At 44.3% G+C, this 16,091-nt stretch overlaps 1 protein-coding gene across 5 annotated transcripts in view; it reads left to right on the forward strand.

Moving 5' to 3' along the window:
• Window positions 1–16,091, forward strand: part of SASH1 (SAM and SH3 domain containing 1) — a 567,620-nt gene that overhangs the window by 523,344 nt on the left and 28,185 nt on the right. For 4 of the 5 annotated variants that reach the window (XM_063329265.1, XM_063329267.1, XM_063329266.1 and 1 more), the window contains one exon: window positions 12,270–12,402. In XM_063329265.1, the coding sequence (XP_063185335.1) occupies window positions 12,270–12,402 (133 nt within the window). Of the gene's footprint in view, window positions 1–5,726; window positions 5,914–12,269; window positions 12,403–16,091 lie in introns of those variants that run through there. The other variant, XM_063329269.1, reaches the window with a different exon arrangement.

The raw sequence follows: 16,091 nt of genomic DNA on the forward strand, positions 1-16,091 counted from the left end.
GCCTTTTATGCTTCTTAAAGATAGAAGCTCGTTTGATAACTTTTGGGGGTTGAAATTCTCAGTTCATCTAAAACAGGGCTGCTTCGTCCCCAGAGCCCCGCTGGTACGGCTCCAGCCCAGCTTGGAGGACCAGTGTTAGGAGAAACCAGTATAAATCCTTTCCTGTGCCCTCTGCTGAAAGACTGCTAATTGGTACCAATCGCTGTGTTGGATGCGGGAGTAGGGGAGAGGAGAGAAGCAGGAGGGAGGTTGTACAGAAGTGTGTATCATACATGCGCTGCTACGGAAACAAACCACTAATTAACTTCACTGACGGTTTCTGTAAATGCAAGTTAAATGAAGTTGTAATTATCCCTGGACTGAACTGTTTTGTTGGTCTCATTTGGTTTTGATCAGCGGATAATGGTCAGCCATCCAGAGCTTGTTAAGGCGAGCTCCCAGGTAGCGTAGCTCCCAGGTAGCGTAGCCGGCCTTCGTTTGAAGGGTGCTGCAGTGATATGTGCCGTGCTCCCCCAAGACCTCCCCACCTGCCACATCTGGCCTTAGCAGCCTCAGGAGAGAGGCCATAAAATTTATGAGGGGGGAGAACAAAAGCAGCATCTGCCTCCAGCAGTATGGCCTGCAGGTGGGCAGTGGGAAGCCCGCAGCGCTGTTTTACCTCCCTGCCCTCCCAACACTTCTTTACCCAGGACTGTCAGCATGGCACTGTAACCAGTAGGAAACTGGCTCCCTGTTTGTTTTTTGGTGAGGAGAGTGTCAGCAGTTGTGCAGACCTGGAGACGTGCCACGCACATCTGCATCTGTCGTGAGGCTGATGCTGGGGAAAACTCCCCCTTACATTGCTGCTCTCTTCCGTCTTCTATTGATCCACTTCATAACAGGCGGCAGCAAATCAAGTCCACATAGCGACATCTCTGGCTGGAGTGAGGTAATCTTTTGTTGCTCCTGTTCTTCATATTATTTGCTGAGGACGTTTTCATTTACCAAGTCGTTAAATGGGGCTAAAAGTTGGAAGGCTGCGTTTGTGTCTGCTACCGGTGTTGGAGGCAGAATAACAGACAAGAATGGACTTTGGGTCATATTCGATTCAATCCAAGAGATGCTGAAGCTGTTGAATCACGATTGTATTACCTGTAGTACAACAGGTACTTAACAGTCATTAATGTCTTGTTTGGTAAGTGTGAAGAGTAGGAAGAAAAGAAATAATTGCAGTATAGCTTCTGTAGCACCAGTTACCTTGAGAGTAAATCTAAGCGTAACTACACCAAATCCACGTTATTCAGGGTTATGCTGTATTTCAGTGGTTCAGATTGTGGATGCTTTCTAAATACAGCAATTTTTGAATTGATTTTTATTTGTATTACTGATGGATTCTTAAAATGTTTAACCGTTTTTTAACATTGTTACTGCTCATACTGCAGGACTTACAGTAAACGGGAAAAAACCCTTCTTTTGATAATAGTCAGTTTAACTTGTTAGAACTAAGCTCAAAGATGATGCATTTTGGCAAAAAGCATTGGATATCAATGGAGACTAGGGCATAATGAGGGCTTTTTAATTTAGAGAGTGGGTTTTAAGCTGAAGCAACATGGATACTGGGAGCATTTTGAAAGCTATGCACTATGTTAGCCCTGGTTTTGCTGTTATCACAGGACTTAACATTTTTGGTAAGGGTTGGGTTTTTTTTTTCCGTGAAAGGCTAACGGGTAGAAGAAGATGTTTCTATGTTTCAATTCTTTTTGGAGAACTTGTTGCTGCCTCCAGGCCCTGCATGTTCTTTGAAGTACCAGAGGGGAGCTGCTGCTGAACATGGCTATGAATGGATGCAGAGCTTTCATCTTTGCTCCGAAGAGTCTGGTGACCCAATTTCTGTTAAGATTTCCTGAAAGGCACTGATATGCTTCGTTGTATTGGATGGTGTATTTATTATTACTGTCCAAGTTCCTATGATACTGTCAGTGCTTAGTAACAGTTATGATGAAAAAAGAGCCTATAATAAGATATGGCTTCGAAGTGATACTGCTATGTGCCTACCACAGGGACCTGTCCTGGGAGGCTCTGATTGCCCTCCTTTTCCACTGATCTCAGGAATGGTGTCCAGCACCTCTTGATGAAAGCGAGTAGCAAAAGAATTAAGGCATATTTTGTTACAGTCTTTCCCCCTTTTCTACCCATGCATAAAAGTAGGGTTTCCCATGGGTATAGTAATACAAAAACCTTCCTGAGAGAAACTCAAATCGTCTTTGCAGTTCCCAGGACACAACACAAAGTTTTAAGTAAGGTCAGTGGTGTGGAGTGATGATTGCAGAGCTATCGGTGCTGTGCTGTGAAGTGATGGTAGCGGACCATCAATGTGTTTATATTTGGTTTTGTAAAACACTGTAAGGACTTTTTACCTGTTTGGTCTGAAATGTTCCAGAATGCTTTAGAATTTGCAGGAGAAACACATTTATTTAGGAATAAAACTCTGTCACTTCTTGAAGTATTATTTACCGTGCAAGACCTGCTCGTGTTGTCATCAGATACAACTTGGCTAGGTATATGTCCCTAGTGGGACTAAACATTGTCACCACAGGGTTGTACTGAGCAGTTGGCAGTAACATAGCTCAAGTAAACCTCCTGCTTGCTGCCAGTAGGAGTTGCTCCTGTGGATATGAAGACTGGATATAATTAGTCTGTCGTAAGGTTTCTGAGAAAAATCTTCCTGCTATCATGACTCAGAGAAGAGAGCTTACAGTAACATGCAGGCAGTGACTGTAATTAAGCATGTTCATGACCACTTCTGTTTTGACTGCATTCAGAGAAGTCCTATTGTCTTACTTTACCGCAAAATGTTTGGCCGCGTATTTGGGGAGGGTGGGAGGTGGGAAGGCAAATTAATTTAATATTCATTCTAACACATTACTTGGCCTTTTTTTTTTTTAATACCTTTTTGCCCTTGGACAGCTGCCTAATTTCTCTGCTTAATACCTAGAGGGTGGGGAATGGTGGTAACAGCTTTTTCCTATGACCTTTCTCCCTGCACTCATCAGCCAGCAGGAGATGCTGTAATCCATAATGTGGTTTCCCTGCCCCCATCTTTTCTGAGACCAAGCCTATTAGATTGGAACAAAGCCTTGCTCAGTTCAAGAATTAGAAATCTCAAAAGCCATGTGTTTCACTGCCCTATTTGGCAGACCCAGGCTGAATAATCTTTACTTGTGGTACAATAGAAAATTTTAATTGTGCTCCTGTCCGTTCCCACTTCTTCCTCCTCCTCGCCACTGGTGTTTCCTTCCTCACACTTAGGATGGTAACATCAATAGTTTGATTGTTTGAAAATACTTTAAGAATGTAATTTAAATTACTACACCCTTTACTAAAGGGCTCTCATTCTCTTTTTTCTTTTTTTTTCTCCTATATGAATTTCACTGTATTTCATGTATTGCTGTTCCACCCTTGGTTTTCCAAAATGCAGGGAGGTTGGTTTCCAGTGCCAGTGGTGTACTCCATTCATTAATAGCACAGTCTCCACCAAAGAACAGGGATTCTCCTCAGGCCCTCTCATCCATGCCGAAACACAAGATGCAGTTGAGAGCACCTTGTTAGAGACTCTCTTTCCCATTTGTAGAGGGGTCTGCAAGAACTGGAAAGGAATGCTGTGTTGTAATAGATACAGAGTAATGTAATGCAGAGCTTCATTCTGCCACATATACCTATGACAAGTGGTACACGCGTACAGTTGTAATGTCATTAAAACTAATTATGCTAATCAGTGAGAGAAACACTTCACCATGAGGAAATGTGTCTGGCTTGCAGATGCGAACGTCAGCAATGTGCTTCTCAAAATTATTTAACTAAAACCTGGAAACAGTTAACATCCAGGAATTTGCCTAAGCAGCTATTCTAGTAACAAGACAGACCTCCTGGGAGAATTAAATTTTTGTACTCTCGTTACTTATGACAAATATTTCCCATTAATTTCAGCAAGCAGTGTCGTCACTAGCTAATGTGTAATATATCTTTCACTAAAGTAGCTGTTGGATGCTTCTTTGATTTCCTTGTAAGTAATCACAGACCAAACCCAGACATGGGATTGCTGTTTTCTGCAGCGTACCTGAGGGGGTTGACACTACCACTGCATGTTTTAGACTCACACAGCCTTTATAATTCACACTCATGCAGTTAATTGTGTAAAGTGGCAAAAGTATTTATGACCTCAGTTAATTTTCTCTAAAAATTTTGGAGGCCTTTATTTGTAACCTGAGGACATGATGCAGATTATTGCATCTGAGCTTCACACAGTCTTCTATAAACAGCCTCTGCAAGGATTAGAGGTTTGTGAAACTTTCTTAATGAAACCCAAAACCTTCAAAACTCAAGTTGCAAAGCCCCAAACTTAGATCAGTTTCACTCATGGCCATGAACTTTTAAGGGAATCTGGGATACGTTTCAAGGAAGTCACTGTCATGTTTCACTTGATGTGGGCTGGTATGTTATTGAAATTGGAGAACACTAGCTGGTTTTATCTGAAGCTTAGAATTTTCTATAGGGTTTTACATCAGAGTTTTGGGGCTGAAGTAATTCAAGGGTAAGAACCCAGTTACAGCACACCAGTAAATCTAGTTTACATGACCACTAGGGAGTGGAAAAGCTGTGTACGGTCATTAGTACGAAGATGGAGAAATTGAAAAAGGATATTTGGCTAGGTGGATCATTAAAATCAGCCAGTCATCAAAGGAAGTAGACGTTTAGTCCCGCTGTGATTTCACTGTGAGATTGATCTGCGGCAAATCCAGATTAACTGGCCATTGATGGTCCTGAGTAAGAGGAATCTTTTCTTGGTTTAAAGAGAGTGCTGTTGTGGTATGCCTTTGCTACTGCTTCCACCACTGGATAGCAGTGCTTCTAATTAGTAGAGGGTTTGGTCCGTGTTTTCTTGCACTCAGAGAATTGTTCAAAGTCTGAATTTGTCCCAGGGTTTGGGATTAGGTATGGTTCACTATGAGGAGTGCAAATTTACTTGAGCATCTCATAGTCTGTTGCTTAGGAAGGGAGGTCTGAGCCTAGCCTAGGAGGAAAAGTTGGAAGGCACGCTGCAATGCTTCATAAAGCCGCAACGTGGCTAATTCTAGACTAGCCTGAGATTTCTGAATTAAACATAATTTGCCTTTCCAGTTCTTAGTGATGGTCTTTTTTTATAGCACTGAAACCAAGGGGAAAGAAAAAAAAAAGTATCTAAGTTCACTAATTTAAAAAACATTTAAGCAAGGTTTATTTTTCTGTCAAATTAGCCCTTTATAAAGGGAAATTCTCAGGGGGGCTTTTTGTCAAAAGAATTAAAAAGTAAAAATAAAAAGAGCCTGGTAAAGGGCTTAAGTTATATTTCCTATAGACACAGCCTCCACTCTAGCAGTCGTGTTTGAGGGTCAGTCTTCGTCCTGGCTTTGCAGAGATTCTCTGTATTTTTTTTCTTTCACTGAAATTCCATAGACAGTAATTAAGGAACTAGAGGCCAGCGAGAGGTCAGCAAGCCTTCGTCAGTGAAAACAGGGATTGTTTGCCATGTACAACACTCCCTTTTTTCCTTGTGGTGAATAGAAGATTTGCTTAGAGCTGATGACTTATGCCTTTCTTGCAAGTTATGCAGCTAGCGAGTAACTGGGGGAATCAATCAGTGAGCAGAAAACAGCTAATTGAGTCCAGCATCACGCTTTTTTCTTCTTTACATATTCAGCGCTGGAATCGGAGCCAGTTTGGTGTCCGATAATGTAACTCCAGAGAAGAGGCATTTTGTGCGCAGGATTCGGAGCGAATACAATACTTAAGAAGAAGGGTCTGCTCCTAAATTTTAGGGTTACGAAGCTGACAGCAGTTGAGGACTCAGGGGGAATTACTCGAAACTGAGCTTTAGGCCTATAAATGCCGAAGCTGGTAAGTCACTGAGCATGTAGCGTGATGTGGAGAGGATGTGCCTCCTGTTTCATAGAGGGAGAAAGAGAAAAGGCTTTTGTGGTTATTCTTAGGCACAGCATGCGTAGCTTTTCTCGATTCTCCTCTTCCTTTCCTTGGGCTTTTAAGTTCTTTTCTGTTCTATTTTCCTGTCTCTGACTTTATCCAGGCATCTTTAATAAAACTTTAAAAAAAGTTAGAATGGTTGTTTTTTTTGGCGGATGTAAAGCCTGTTAAGAGAGAAAGAAGAAAGGACACGTGTAGCCACGTCTCCTAAAGGGAACAGCAAAATCTCTTTGCATTTACTGTAGAGCTCTTAATTCTGAAGTGAGCCAGCCAGGGCTGGGGGATGTGATGTGATATGCCCGCGAGTCTGAATGTGTATTTTTGCCCCGCTTTGCTGAACAAGAATTTTCTGATAGCCAAAAATAATTTCAGCTTGGGCTTAATCAGATCTTAAGAGATTTCCTTGTTTCTTAGATGGGAGGTTTCCTAGAGATTTTAGTTTGGGGCTGAACTATTACTGGGCATGAAGCAAATTGTAAAATTTTAACATCTCTCTAACTAGCTTCACACAGGCTCATGTAAAAGTCATATATACTTTTGTTTATGGAGCTGAAACAGATTAATCAGTTATCATAGCTTTAACTGGATATTGTCCTAGTGTTTCTTAAACGCTTTTATTAGGATCTGGCTAGCAGGCTTTTGCCTATCTTGTATTTTTTAAGGGCTGCTGCTATAACCCTGAAGTGTTTCCAAACATAGTCCTGCCGAAAGCTAGCTACTTACTTCTGGTTTACATTTTGCCAATTACTTCCAAGTACCCTAATAAATGTTAGTTTTCTCTGTGTGTCTGTGTATGTGTGTGTGTGCGCGCGCGTGTGTGAAGCACGAATTCAAAGGGGGGAGGTTAGGATTGTTATTTCTACGGCGTGTGAAATGGGCTGGATGTTAGAGAGCGGCAGAGCAAGGCGTGTGCCTTGCCTCCAGAGCAGGCAGCCGCAAAGAGCCTGCATGAGAAAAGTGGGAGAGAAAGCAAAGAGTGCGCCGGGAGCAGAACTGCAGTGAGCGCCTTGATTATCAAAGTACATGTGCTAATTTCCTATTTGTTCCTGAACTTAGGGCGTTTTACTTTAATCTTACGTACGAGATGATGCAAAAGCATGGCCTTTAGAGGTGCACGAGTAGGAAAAGTTTTCCAAGCAGAAGAGATGCTTGAGGTGGGAGAGGGAATTGGTCTCTCCTGGATTTGAAAGCACCTTCGTAGGTTTGTGGCCACGTTTGTTAGCGGCGAAGAGCTGGGTGGTGGGGATGGGTCTTGGCCCCTCCGTAGTCTTCCAGCCATGTGGTACGTGGTGGCTGCAGTCCTTCGCATGCAGTCCTCGGTATTTCCAGATGCTGTTAATTTAGCCCCAGTTTCCCTGTAGTCCTCCTCGCGTTTGTGCAGCCGAGCTCTCCAAGCCTGGCTTGTTTCCGCACCGTGAGAGCATTGCAGATGTGTTGGGGATGCACTTGCTCCAAGTGGCGCGGGGAAGGGCGGCTCCCCCCAGCCAGCCCCACCAAGGGGCCCGCAGGCTGGGCCGGCTCCCCGGCAGCCCGTGGGCCCAGCCCTGCCCTCTTCTCTTTACAGCAAGCGCGATTTTTGTGCATCGCCTTGGCCAATTTGTTATGGTTTAAGGCTGTGGAGCCAGCTGTCTGCAATCTGATGTAATGTTGCCCTGGAAACCAGAAATGAAACACTTAAGCATTCACCACAGAATTACTACATACAGCATTAGCCAAAATAATTAAAAGTTGAGCCATATGGGCTTTCGGGTGGAAAAAATTGGAGCGGAGGAGATGGAAGTTAAGTCGTTCCTATTTACAGTACTGCAAATCCGTTTGTTTTCCCCTTGGAGGACGGGGAGAGGCCTGCTCCCAGTGCAGGGGCATGGGGAGATGGAGGGCCCCGGCTGTTTTACGCCGAGGCTTGGCATACCAGGACAGCCATGTGCTGGGGGCTGGGAGGCATTGGCGGAGTGGGTACAGCATGGCCTCTTCCTATGCCAGGGAGCCTGCAGCCAAGCCTCTTGCAGATGCGTCGTTACCTCTTTACCAGACTATGTCTGCCCTTTTCATAGAATCATATAATGGTTCGGGTTGGAGGGACCTTAAGGATCACCTAGTTCCAACCCCCCTGCCATGGGCAGGGACACCTCCCACTAGACCAGGCTGCTCAAAGCCCCATCCAGCCTGGCCTTGAACACTTCCAGGGATGGGGCATCCACAACCTCCCTGGCAACCTGTTCCACCACCTCACCACACTCACAGAGTAGAATTTCTTCCTAATATCTAATCTAAATCTCCCCTCTTTCAGTTTAAAACCATTGCCCTTCGTCCTATTGCTACATACCCTGATAAAGAGTCCCTCCCCATCTTTCCTCTAGGCCCCCTTTAGGTACTGGAAGGCTGCTATAAGGTCTCCCCAGAGCCTACTCTTCTCCAGGCTGAACAACACCAACTCTCTCAACCTGTCTTCATAGTTTGCAGTGCTGCAGCGTACTGAAACACTCATTAAGGGGGGAGAGGGCAAGAAGGGGGCTGGCAGCCAGCTGCATCGAAGCCCAGTGCCAAGGCCTGGCTGCTAGAGCTGCCCAGGAAGCCGTTTGCCCGGCCCGCTATGCACTGGGGAGTTTGGGGTGATTTTCCCATCTGAAGTCAGGGACAGGCACCAAAAAAAGCAATTCTGTCACTGTGGAAGCCAGGAGGGTAGAGTGGGTTGGGGAAGTCAAAGCGTCGAAGTTCAGTGATTTCCAAATATGTCACTAAAGGCCTGAATGCTTTACATTTCTGTTTTCTGTTTAATATTAGCTGTAAAAGAAAACATTGCTTGAGCTGGAAAATTAAGCTCTGTTTCCCATGTGCCAAAATGGAAACTTTTGATAATTTCAAGGCCTTTTTAAAAAAAATTGTTTCAAAACCAGGAAGTGAATAAAAAGTAACCCTTTTTCAAAATGGTTTTATTTTTAAGGAATTGGCATGACTTGACAAGAAAGTTCCCTGAGCAGTACCACCGGCGCAGTCACCAACATTTTTAGGCCTTTTTGCATAAATCTATTAGCCATCCTTTTCCTTTACAGAAGATTTTCCATGCCACATGCTACCTGATATGATAGGAAATAGGCTGCTGGAGAGGGACTGACTTTGTTTTCAGTCAGCCCATTATCTGGTGGCTCCTGTTGTTACGCACAAACTGTTCTCGCCTCTCTCGGCCTGGCACCGGCACTAGGAAGGGTCTGTCCCTGCCTGCAGAGGACCCCGGCTCAAAGGGTGCCGACAGTCTTCAAGCATCGTGGAAAACGTGGCTGGCACTTGGATATGATGGGATTTTAGTTGTTTTGAAGCGTGATGGGGACCCCCTGTACCACCCACTCAGGTTTGATGTCGGTACCTTGTGCTGAGGCTATTTTGGTACTCACTTTTAGAATCATAGAATTGCTGAGGTTGGAAGGGACCTTTAAGATCATCAAGTCCAACCTTTAGCCTACCCTGACAAAAGCCACTTCTAAACCATGTCCCTAAGTGCCCCATCTACCCTTTTTTTAAACACCTCCAGGGATGGTGAATCCACCACCTCCCTGGGCAGCCTATTCCAATGTTTAATAACCCTTTCAGTGAAAAAATGTTTCCTAATATCCAATCTAAACCTCCCCTGACATAACTTGAACCCGTTTCCCCTCGTCCTATCACTTGTCACCAGGGAGAAGAGGTCAGCCTCCATCTCTCTACAACCTCCTTTCAGGTAGTTGTAGAGGGTGATAAGGTCTCCCCTCAGCCTCCTCTTCTCCAAGCTAAACAACCCCAGCTCCCTCAGTCGTTCTTCATAAGGTTTGTCCTCCAGACCCCTCACCAGCTTTGTAGCCCTTCTCTGGACACGCTCCAATACCTCAATGCCCCTCTTGTAGCGAGGGGCCCAAAACTGAACACAGTACTCGAGGTGGGGCGTCACCAGTGCTGAGTACAGGGGGAGTGCCGAGTACAGGGGGAATTTTGCAGCGGTAGTAATGAATGCAAATGTCAGACATTGTAAAAGCTTTTGTTGTTGAGTCTTCATAACACCAAGGGGACAGAGTTCTTTCTCAGATACCAGTGGTGCAAAAGTAAGACTAGTTGTTTATTCTTTGATGAAATCTTGGGCAGGAGGATCAGGTATGAGCCTTTCTCTTAGTCTTACAGAGCTCACAGTTTTACAAAAAGTAGTCTTGCAAACCAAGGATATATGAAAAGTAATGAAGGAAAGCAATGACTTAGAGTAATTACATTTAAAATAAACATATCTTGAGTGCAGAGCATGCAAGATGGTTGCTTGCCAGGATGCGCTTAATGGCCTAAGAAGTCTTGACTAAACTTCTTGATTATGGTCAATATTCCATTTGTCGTCTTATCTAAATATGTCTGTCTTGTTGTTTGACGTGTCACTAAGTTTTCCCAGTCATAAACTCTGAATTAATGTTCATCTTGCTGCTTAATTTATCTTGATATAAACAAGTCTGATACTCCTCTTTGCAGCCCTATTTTTGCCGAAGTAAGATTATTAGTTACCTAGCCAGCCTCTACCCATAATAAATGCATCCCTGTGGCTCTTGGTTGGTAGAATGGCAATTCCTGCTGCCATATGTGGTCCATTTGGTATTTCTTCTTGTTTTGGAGTAACACAAAGTTTGTGGGAAATCAGTAATTGACAGTGCCCTTGCAGAAAGTGGCTGAAGTTTGCTCTGGTGTGGTTCTGGTGGCCTTGAGAGGTGCATTCCTGCGAGGTAGGCTTTCAGAGCTGCCCCAGCTCCTTCAGGCGCTGTTTGTGCCTTTGAAAGCGTACCCGTGCAACTGCTAACTGGTGTCCTGCCCCGTGGCATCTACTGTTATTACCACATCCTGATATTTAAGAGTATTAGAGAACCAGGAAGCGTTTTTATATTTGGCCTGTCTTTTATTCAGCATCCGGATAAGCAGACAGCATTATTGCTGGGGAAGAGGAGAAGATGGTTTGGTTTTTTTTTTTTGGTTTGGCTTTTGGCTTGCATTTGTTGCGTTTTTTCTTTTTTTAAAAGTTTAATTAAGGAGAAAGAGAAAAAAGGATGCGCGCGCTGTGGAAGCCCAGATAGCTGCACTGACAGGAAGTTGCATGAGGGTTTTTAGAGCCGACCATTAGGAATGCGGCGAATTGGCTGGGGCTGAGGGTGAAAACAAAGTAAGGTATATGATCCATACCACACTCCAGCTGGAGCCTGCGCAGGAATGTGCAGCAGTGCACAGTGCCAGGGCTGTCCTGGCTGAGCCGGAGAGCCCTGCCGGCCTCCTCTCCTCTCCCTTTCCCTTCCCTTCCCCCCGCCGCCTTCCACATTCTGAACTGATTAAAACAGAGGAAGTAGCACATTGAACGTTGAATCTGGCTCGAAAATCGAAGTCGTCTTCTCGTTCACAAGGAATGGATTGTTTCAGCTCGTTGTGTCACTGCTGCTGGAGAGAGGGGAATTTTTTTTTGTCTCTGTAATGTTTGATACTTGAGGGAAAACAGCTGGAACTGAGCATACTGGATCAGATGCAAAACGAAACGGGATGCTGGGGAATATGGACTGCACTGTATATCTGAAAAGGTCAGAGTTTTCCCTTGGTCAGTGCTGGAGGAATGCTCTGTCCGTCTTAATTCCAGCCTCGAGAGCCTTCAGGGGGAGTGTAGGGAGCAGGGAGGAGGAAAGGAATATTTTGTAGCTGTGGCAGTTTGTGAGTGAGGCAGATGAGGTCTCCTCCTTCCTTTTCCTTCCCGTCCCTTTCTTGTGCTGCTGTTTTTGATTTTCTGGGAAGACTGGTGGTGGGGGAGGGAAGAAAAGTCGTCAATGACAGAGCTTCAGTTTGGAGAAGCTGTTTATAACCAGGTTTAAACAGCAAGTTCTGAGATGCCAGACAGACCAGTGACTGACCCAAACCACAGGAGCATAACTGGTATGGTAAGAAGAGCCCTGGGAAAAAACCCTGCCTGAAACGTACTGAGAGAGGACGTGGAAGTAGTTATTACACAATGCATGGGAAGAAAGACAAGGGCAGGAATGCATTTCAGTGCCTACGATCTTACGTTTCACAGATTTAGAAATCAAAATGGTATGTCATGCTTTCAGAAAAAGAAAGGAAAAAAAAAAAAGAAAACCCTCAGTAATTTAAATGGTTGTCTGACCTGGGCTGAAAATATAGCACCAGTTAGAGCTGCATTGACACAGCGCAGCAGATGAGCTGGGTTAACTTGACTTGAAGGATCAAGCCGTGGAACTACTACTTTATTAATATTCCCTTTGTTTCTTTGCCAGTCAAGAGAACAATCCGATGATGAAACAGAGGAGTCGGTGAAGTTTAAGAGGTTGCACAAGCTGGTGAATTCTACTCGCAGAGTCAGGAAGAAACTCATAAGAGTGGAAGAAATGAAAAAACCCAGCACAGAAGGTAAAAAGCAATGTGCATATGGTTAAAACTGTGTGTGTGAATACGTGTTTCTACTGAGAGGAGACAGAAAGTGGAGGGCTGGGGGAGGGAGGGGTGGAGTGTTCTTAAAGGACAGTGGGAAAGACTGCCTTGTTTATGGTGCATGCCTTACCCAAGTGATTGCATTTTGATCCCGTGGAAGGAGGAAAGTGACAGCCTCTAGGATGTGGTTACTGCTGATCTCCTGGTATTCCCAGAGCAGCGCTGTAGAGCCCCTCATTAAGAGATTAGAACTTGGTTTATGTTTTATACCCCATGCTGGGGAGGGAATGAGACTCGGACCAATCCCAGCCTGCTGCCCCACAGGCTCAGCAAGGAGGTAAGCAGAGCCACCACCATGTTGCTCCCTCCTCTGAGGCCTGGGACGGCACACAGGTGAAGCTTCTCGCTAGTTTTGAGAGGGTAGGTGCTGGTTGGTGATGCAGTTGTGCCACATGTCATCATCCTGTGGCAAGAGTACAGCAACTCTATCGGACATTCTAGTGGGATAGCAACTGCCTCATGTAATATTAACTCCTCTACTTCTGGGGGAGCCTGCTTGCAGTTTGGCTCCTGAATGAGCCCTGCTGCCAAGAGAGAGGGGGAGAGGGGGCAAGAAGGGAGGAGGAGGAGGGTGGGGAAATGGGAAGCAGAGTTGATCCCCTGGGAATGCCATGAACATGCTGCAGAATTAACTCCGGATGACCTGTTTTCATGTGTGAGCACTCAGAATAACGGAGCGTGAGCCTCAGGAGCCTCTCTGGCTCAGCCCTGCTTGAGTCCTCACTGGAATTGTGGGCACCCCTCTATGTTAGTGGCCTTCCTGGGATCATATGCCAGTTCCCCTCTGCTTTGCAGTGAGCTGAGCCGTATTATGATTCCTTCCTAGTGCATTTAAGGAGAACGCGTGCATCTTCTTGGCTATGTGGCAGGAAGCTGTTGGCAGATTTATGATCTAGCCTGCCTCTCTTCCGCGTGATGGTGGTGTTACTGGCTGGCGTGAAAGGCAGAGCCAGTCTAGAGCTCTGGACCGAGCAGCTGTCTCAGCCTGAAAAGGTTTTGTCACCTCATAGGGTGAGCATAAAGCTGGGTTACCTTGGGAGCAAAAACATGGTTTATGAGAAAGGGTAAACAAAACAGGGCTATTTTTCCCCTGCTCTGGTGAAGGGACCCCAGAAAGGCCTTTCCTACCCCCTTCCTCCCTCCCTATGGACCTGGGAAAAGCTGCAGGGAGCAATCAGCCGGAGGCTCCAGGGGTGGGAGCAGCTGCAGGAGCAGGCAGCCCAGGGGTCACTGGGCATGCAGACGCCTTCCTGCAGTTTGACCAGACGTTCTCTTCAGCATGTTAACTGTTTTGCTCTCTATTCCCTCTTTTACAGGGCTTCACCTCCTTACTTCCTTTTCACCTTTAGTCTTTCAGTTAAGTGTCCCAATTCCTCCCAGGTTGTTTCTTTTTCCGCAGTTTTCCACCCCTGCCCCTCCGAGAAAAATCACTGAATTAACAATTATCTCCAAAAAAAATTTGCTCTGCTTCCTTCGTTCTCCATCTCCTGCCTGTCTTCTCTGTTTTAACTTCAGGTTTTCTGAATAAATTGTCTAAAACTTTGAGTTTGCACTTTATCTAGCACTCTGGAGTTCCTTTGTAGATTGGCTCTTGGGAAACTGCAGCAAAAACAGTTATTGCTAAATAACAACACGGATTACTTCTGCATAACTTCTACTTAAGTAGAAGGCATCTTCAGTAGCCAGGTCTATGTTAGGAGTATGGCTTTTCTTTTAGTAAATTCTCCCCACACCCAAGTTTTCATGTGGTAAATTGAAAGTGCTTCATAAATGCTGTCCGTCCTCATATCTCACAATGTAGGTCTGTATTCCCATTTGGATATATCAGAGGGCTCTGCAAGATCACAAAAAATACTGTGGTCAGATTTGGGGATTGCTGTCTGTCCTTCCAAGTTACCTGCAGTTGACTGGATCAGTTCTTGAGCTGTTTGCTGCTGTTACTTGAATCTGTGTTACAAACGTGAAGTAATGTGAAATCTTAGATAGGTAGGTTTTGGGGAGTTGGCTCTAAAATTTGATCGAGTAACATCAGTAAAGTTTCAATAAATTCATCAATGTTCGACAGCCTTTAACAAAGTATGACAGTAGGGTTGGTTTGAAAATTGTCGTGTGGTTCCCCAGATGAAAGATTCTTCATACTCCTCCTCAAAAATTTCTTCACAAAGAACAACTTTGCCAAATTTCCCTCATACGTTCCTGTAGTTTTTAAAGAAAAGTACACTAGTCCCAGATCCTTCTCCCACATTTCTACTATTGACTCTATTATCGCACTAAATATAAATCTGGATGATCTGATACTCACTAGAATGTGCCAATATCTGAATCCGTGTGTATTTTGTGTTAGTCTGCTCCTAGTGAGCTAAATAACGAAAGCTTCCTAATTCCTGGGCACCGTTCTTATATAGCATTTAAAAACAAATCACATCTACATCTGTGTCATTATGGCTTTGTGTCATGGACTCACTCCAAATAACATCTGTTACAGTGTTGACACACAATGCATATTTTACAAGCTGTTTAAAAACATATTTACTCAGTGGACTAAAGTTGTTTATCAGCACATATTCAGTCCCAGGAGAACGTCTATTTTCTGTTCAAATTGAGAAGTAGAGGGGAAAAAGAGCAAGCTGGATAGTTCAGTGAAAGTGGTGTCAAAATCAGACTCCAGTCTGCAGACCTACCTCAGAAAAGTTCTCAAGAGTGAAAGTTGTGTGTCAGATGTGATCTACTATTCCTTCACTGTCACAGCGAGCTTGAGCTTGGTAAAATAGCATATTAGGTTTCAGCAAATATATGTCAAATATGTTTTGCTTAGGTTTCAGCAAATATACGTCAAATATGTTTTGCCAACAGAGTGAACTGAAGGTGAGACAAGAAGCCTGTACATGGCAACTAATCTTCTTTCATCTTGAAATACGTCCCCTGTTAGTAAATCATAGGTATTTTGGTAATGGTTCAAATTTAGCTCTGCTGTAAAACTGTGGAAGCAATCAAAGGTGAAGGCAAAGTTGCGTCAGGCAAGGAATTTATTTTGGCAGGAAATAAATATAGTCAAATTTCTGTGTGCATTTCTGATACATACCTATGCTGTGAAATTTGTCAGGCAGGACTGAGGAGGATGTGTGCTCTTGTTTGACTCTCTTCTTATTACTCCATCTAATGCCTGAGCCTATACTTTGCTCAGAAGAAAATGCCAGAGAAAAGTTTCTTAAATGGTAAATGTGAAAAGGAATTGCAATTTCAGGTCCTTTATTCCCTTCTCTGCACTCCAAAAAGGAGACCTGGCTGTTTGCCCACCTCCAGTATTTTCATTGCAAAACTTCTTCCTTTTCTGTGAAATATGTATTTGGTGAAAACCAAGTGTTTCTGTCATTACCAGGACACTGTTGAAACTGGCACACCCGCAATTTGACCTACTTATTTTTCTTTGCATCTGTTTTAAGTAAATTCTGCGTGATTAAAATTGGTACCTCCTTCCCCCGTTGAAAACCCAAAACTTTTCATTTCATCCTGGAGCTCAGCTCCATAACTTTCTGGGAAAAATACTGATTACTGCAGCAGCAGCAGCAGCACTGGGTATTGGAAAACTGGACCTGAGAGATAGTTGT

Source organism: Chroicocephalus ridibundus, chromosome 3 (assembly GCF_963924245.1).
Source record: "Chroicocephalus ridibundus chromosome 3, bChrRid1.1, whole genome shotgun sequence".
In the NCBI taxonomy this organism is placed as follows: domain Eukaryota; kingdom Metazoa; phylum Chordata; class Aves; order Charadriiformes; family Laridae; genus Chroicocephalus; species Chroicocephalus ridibundus.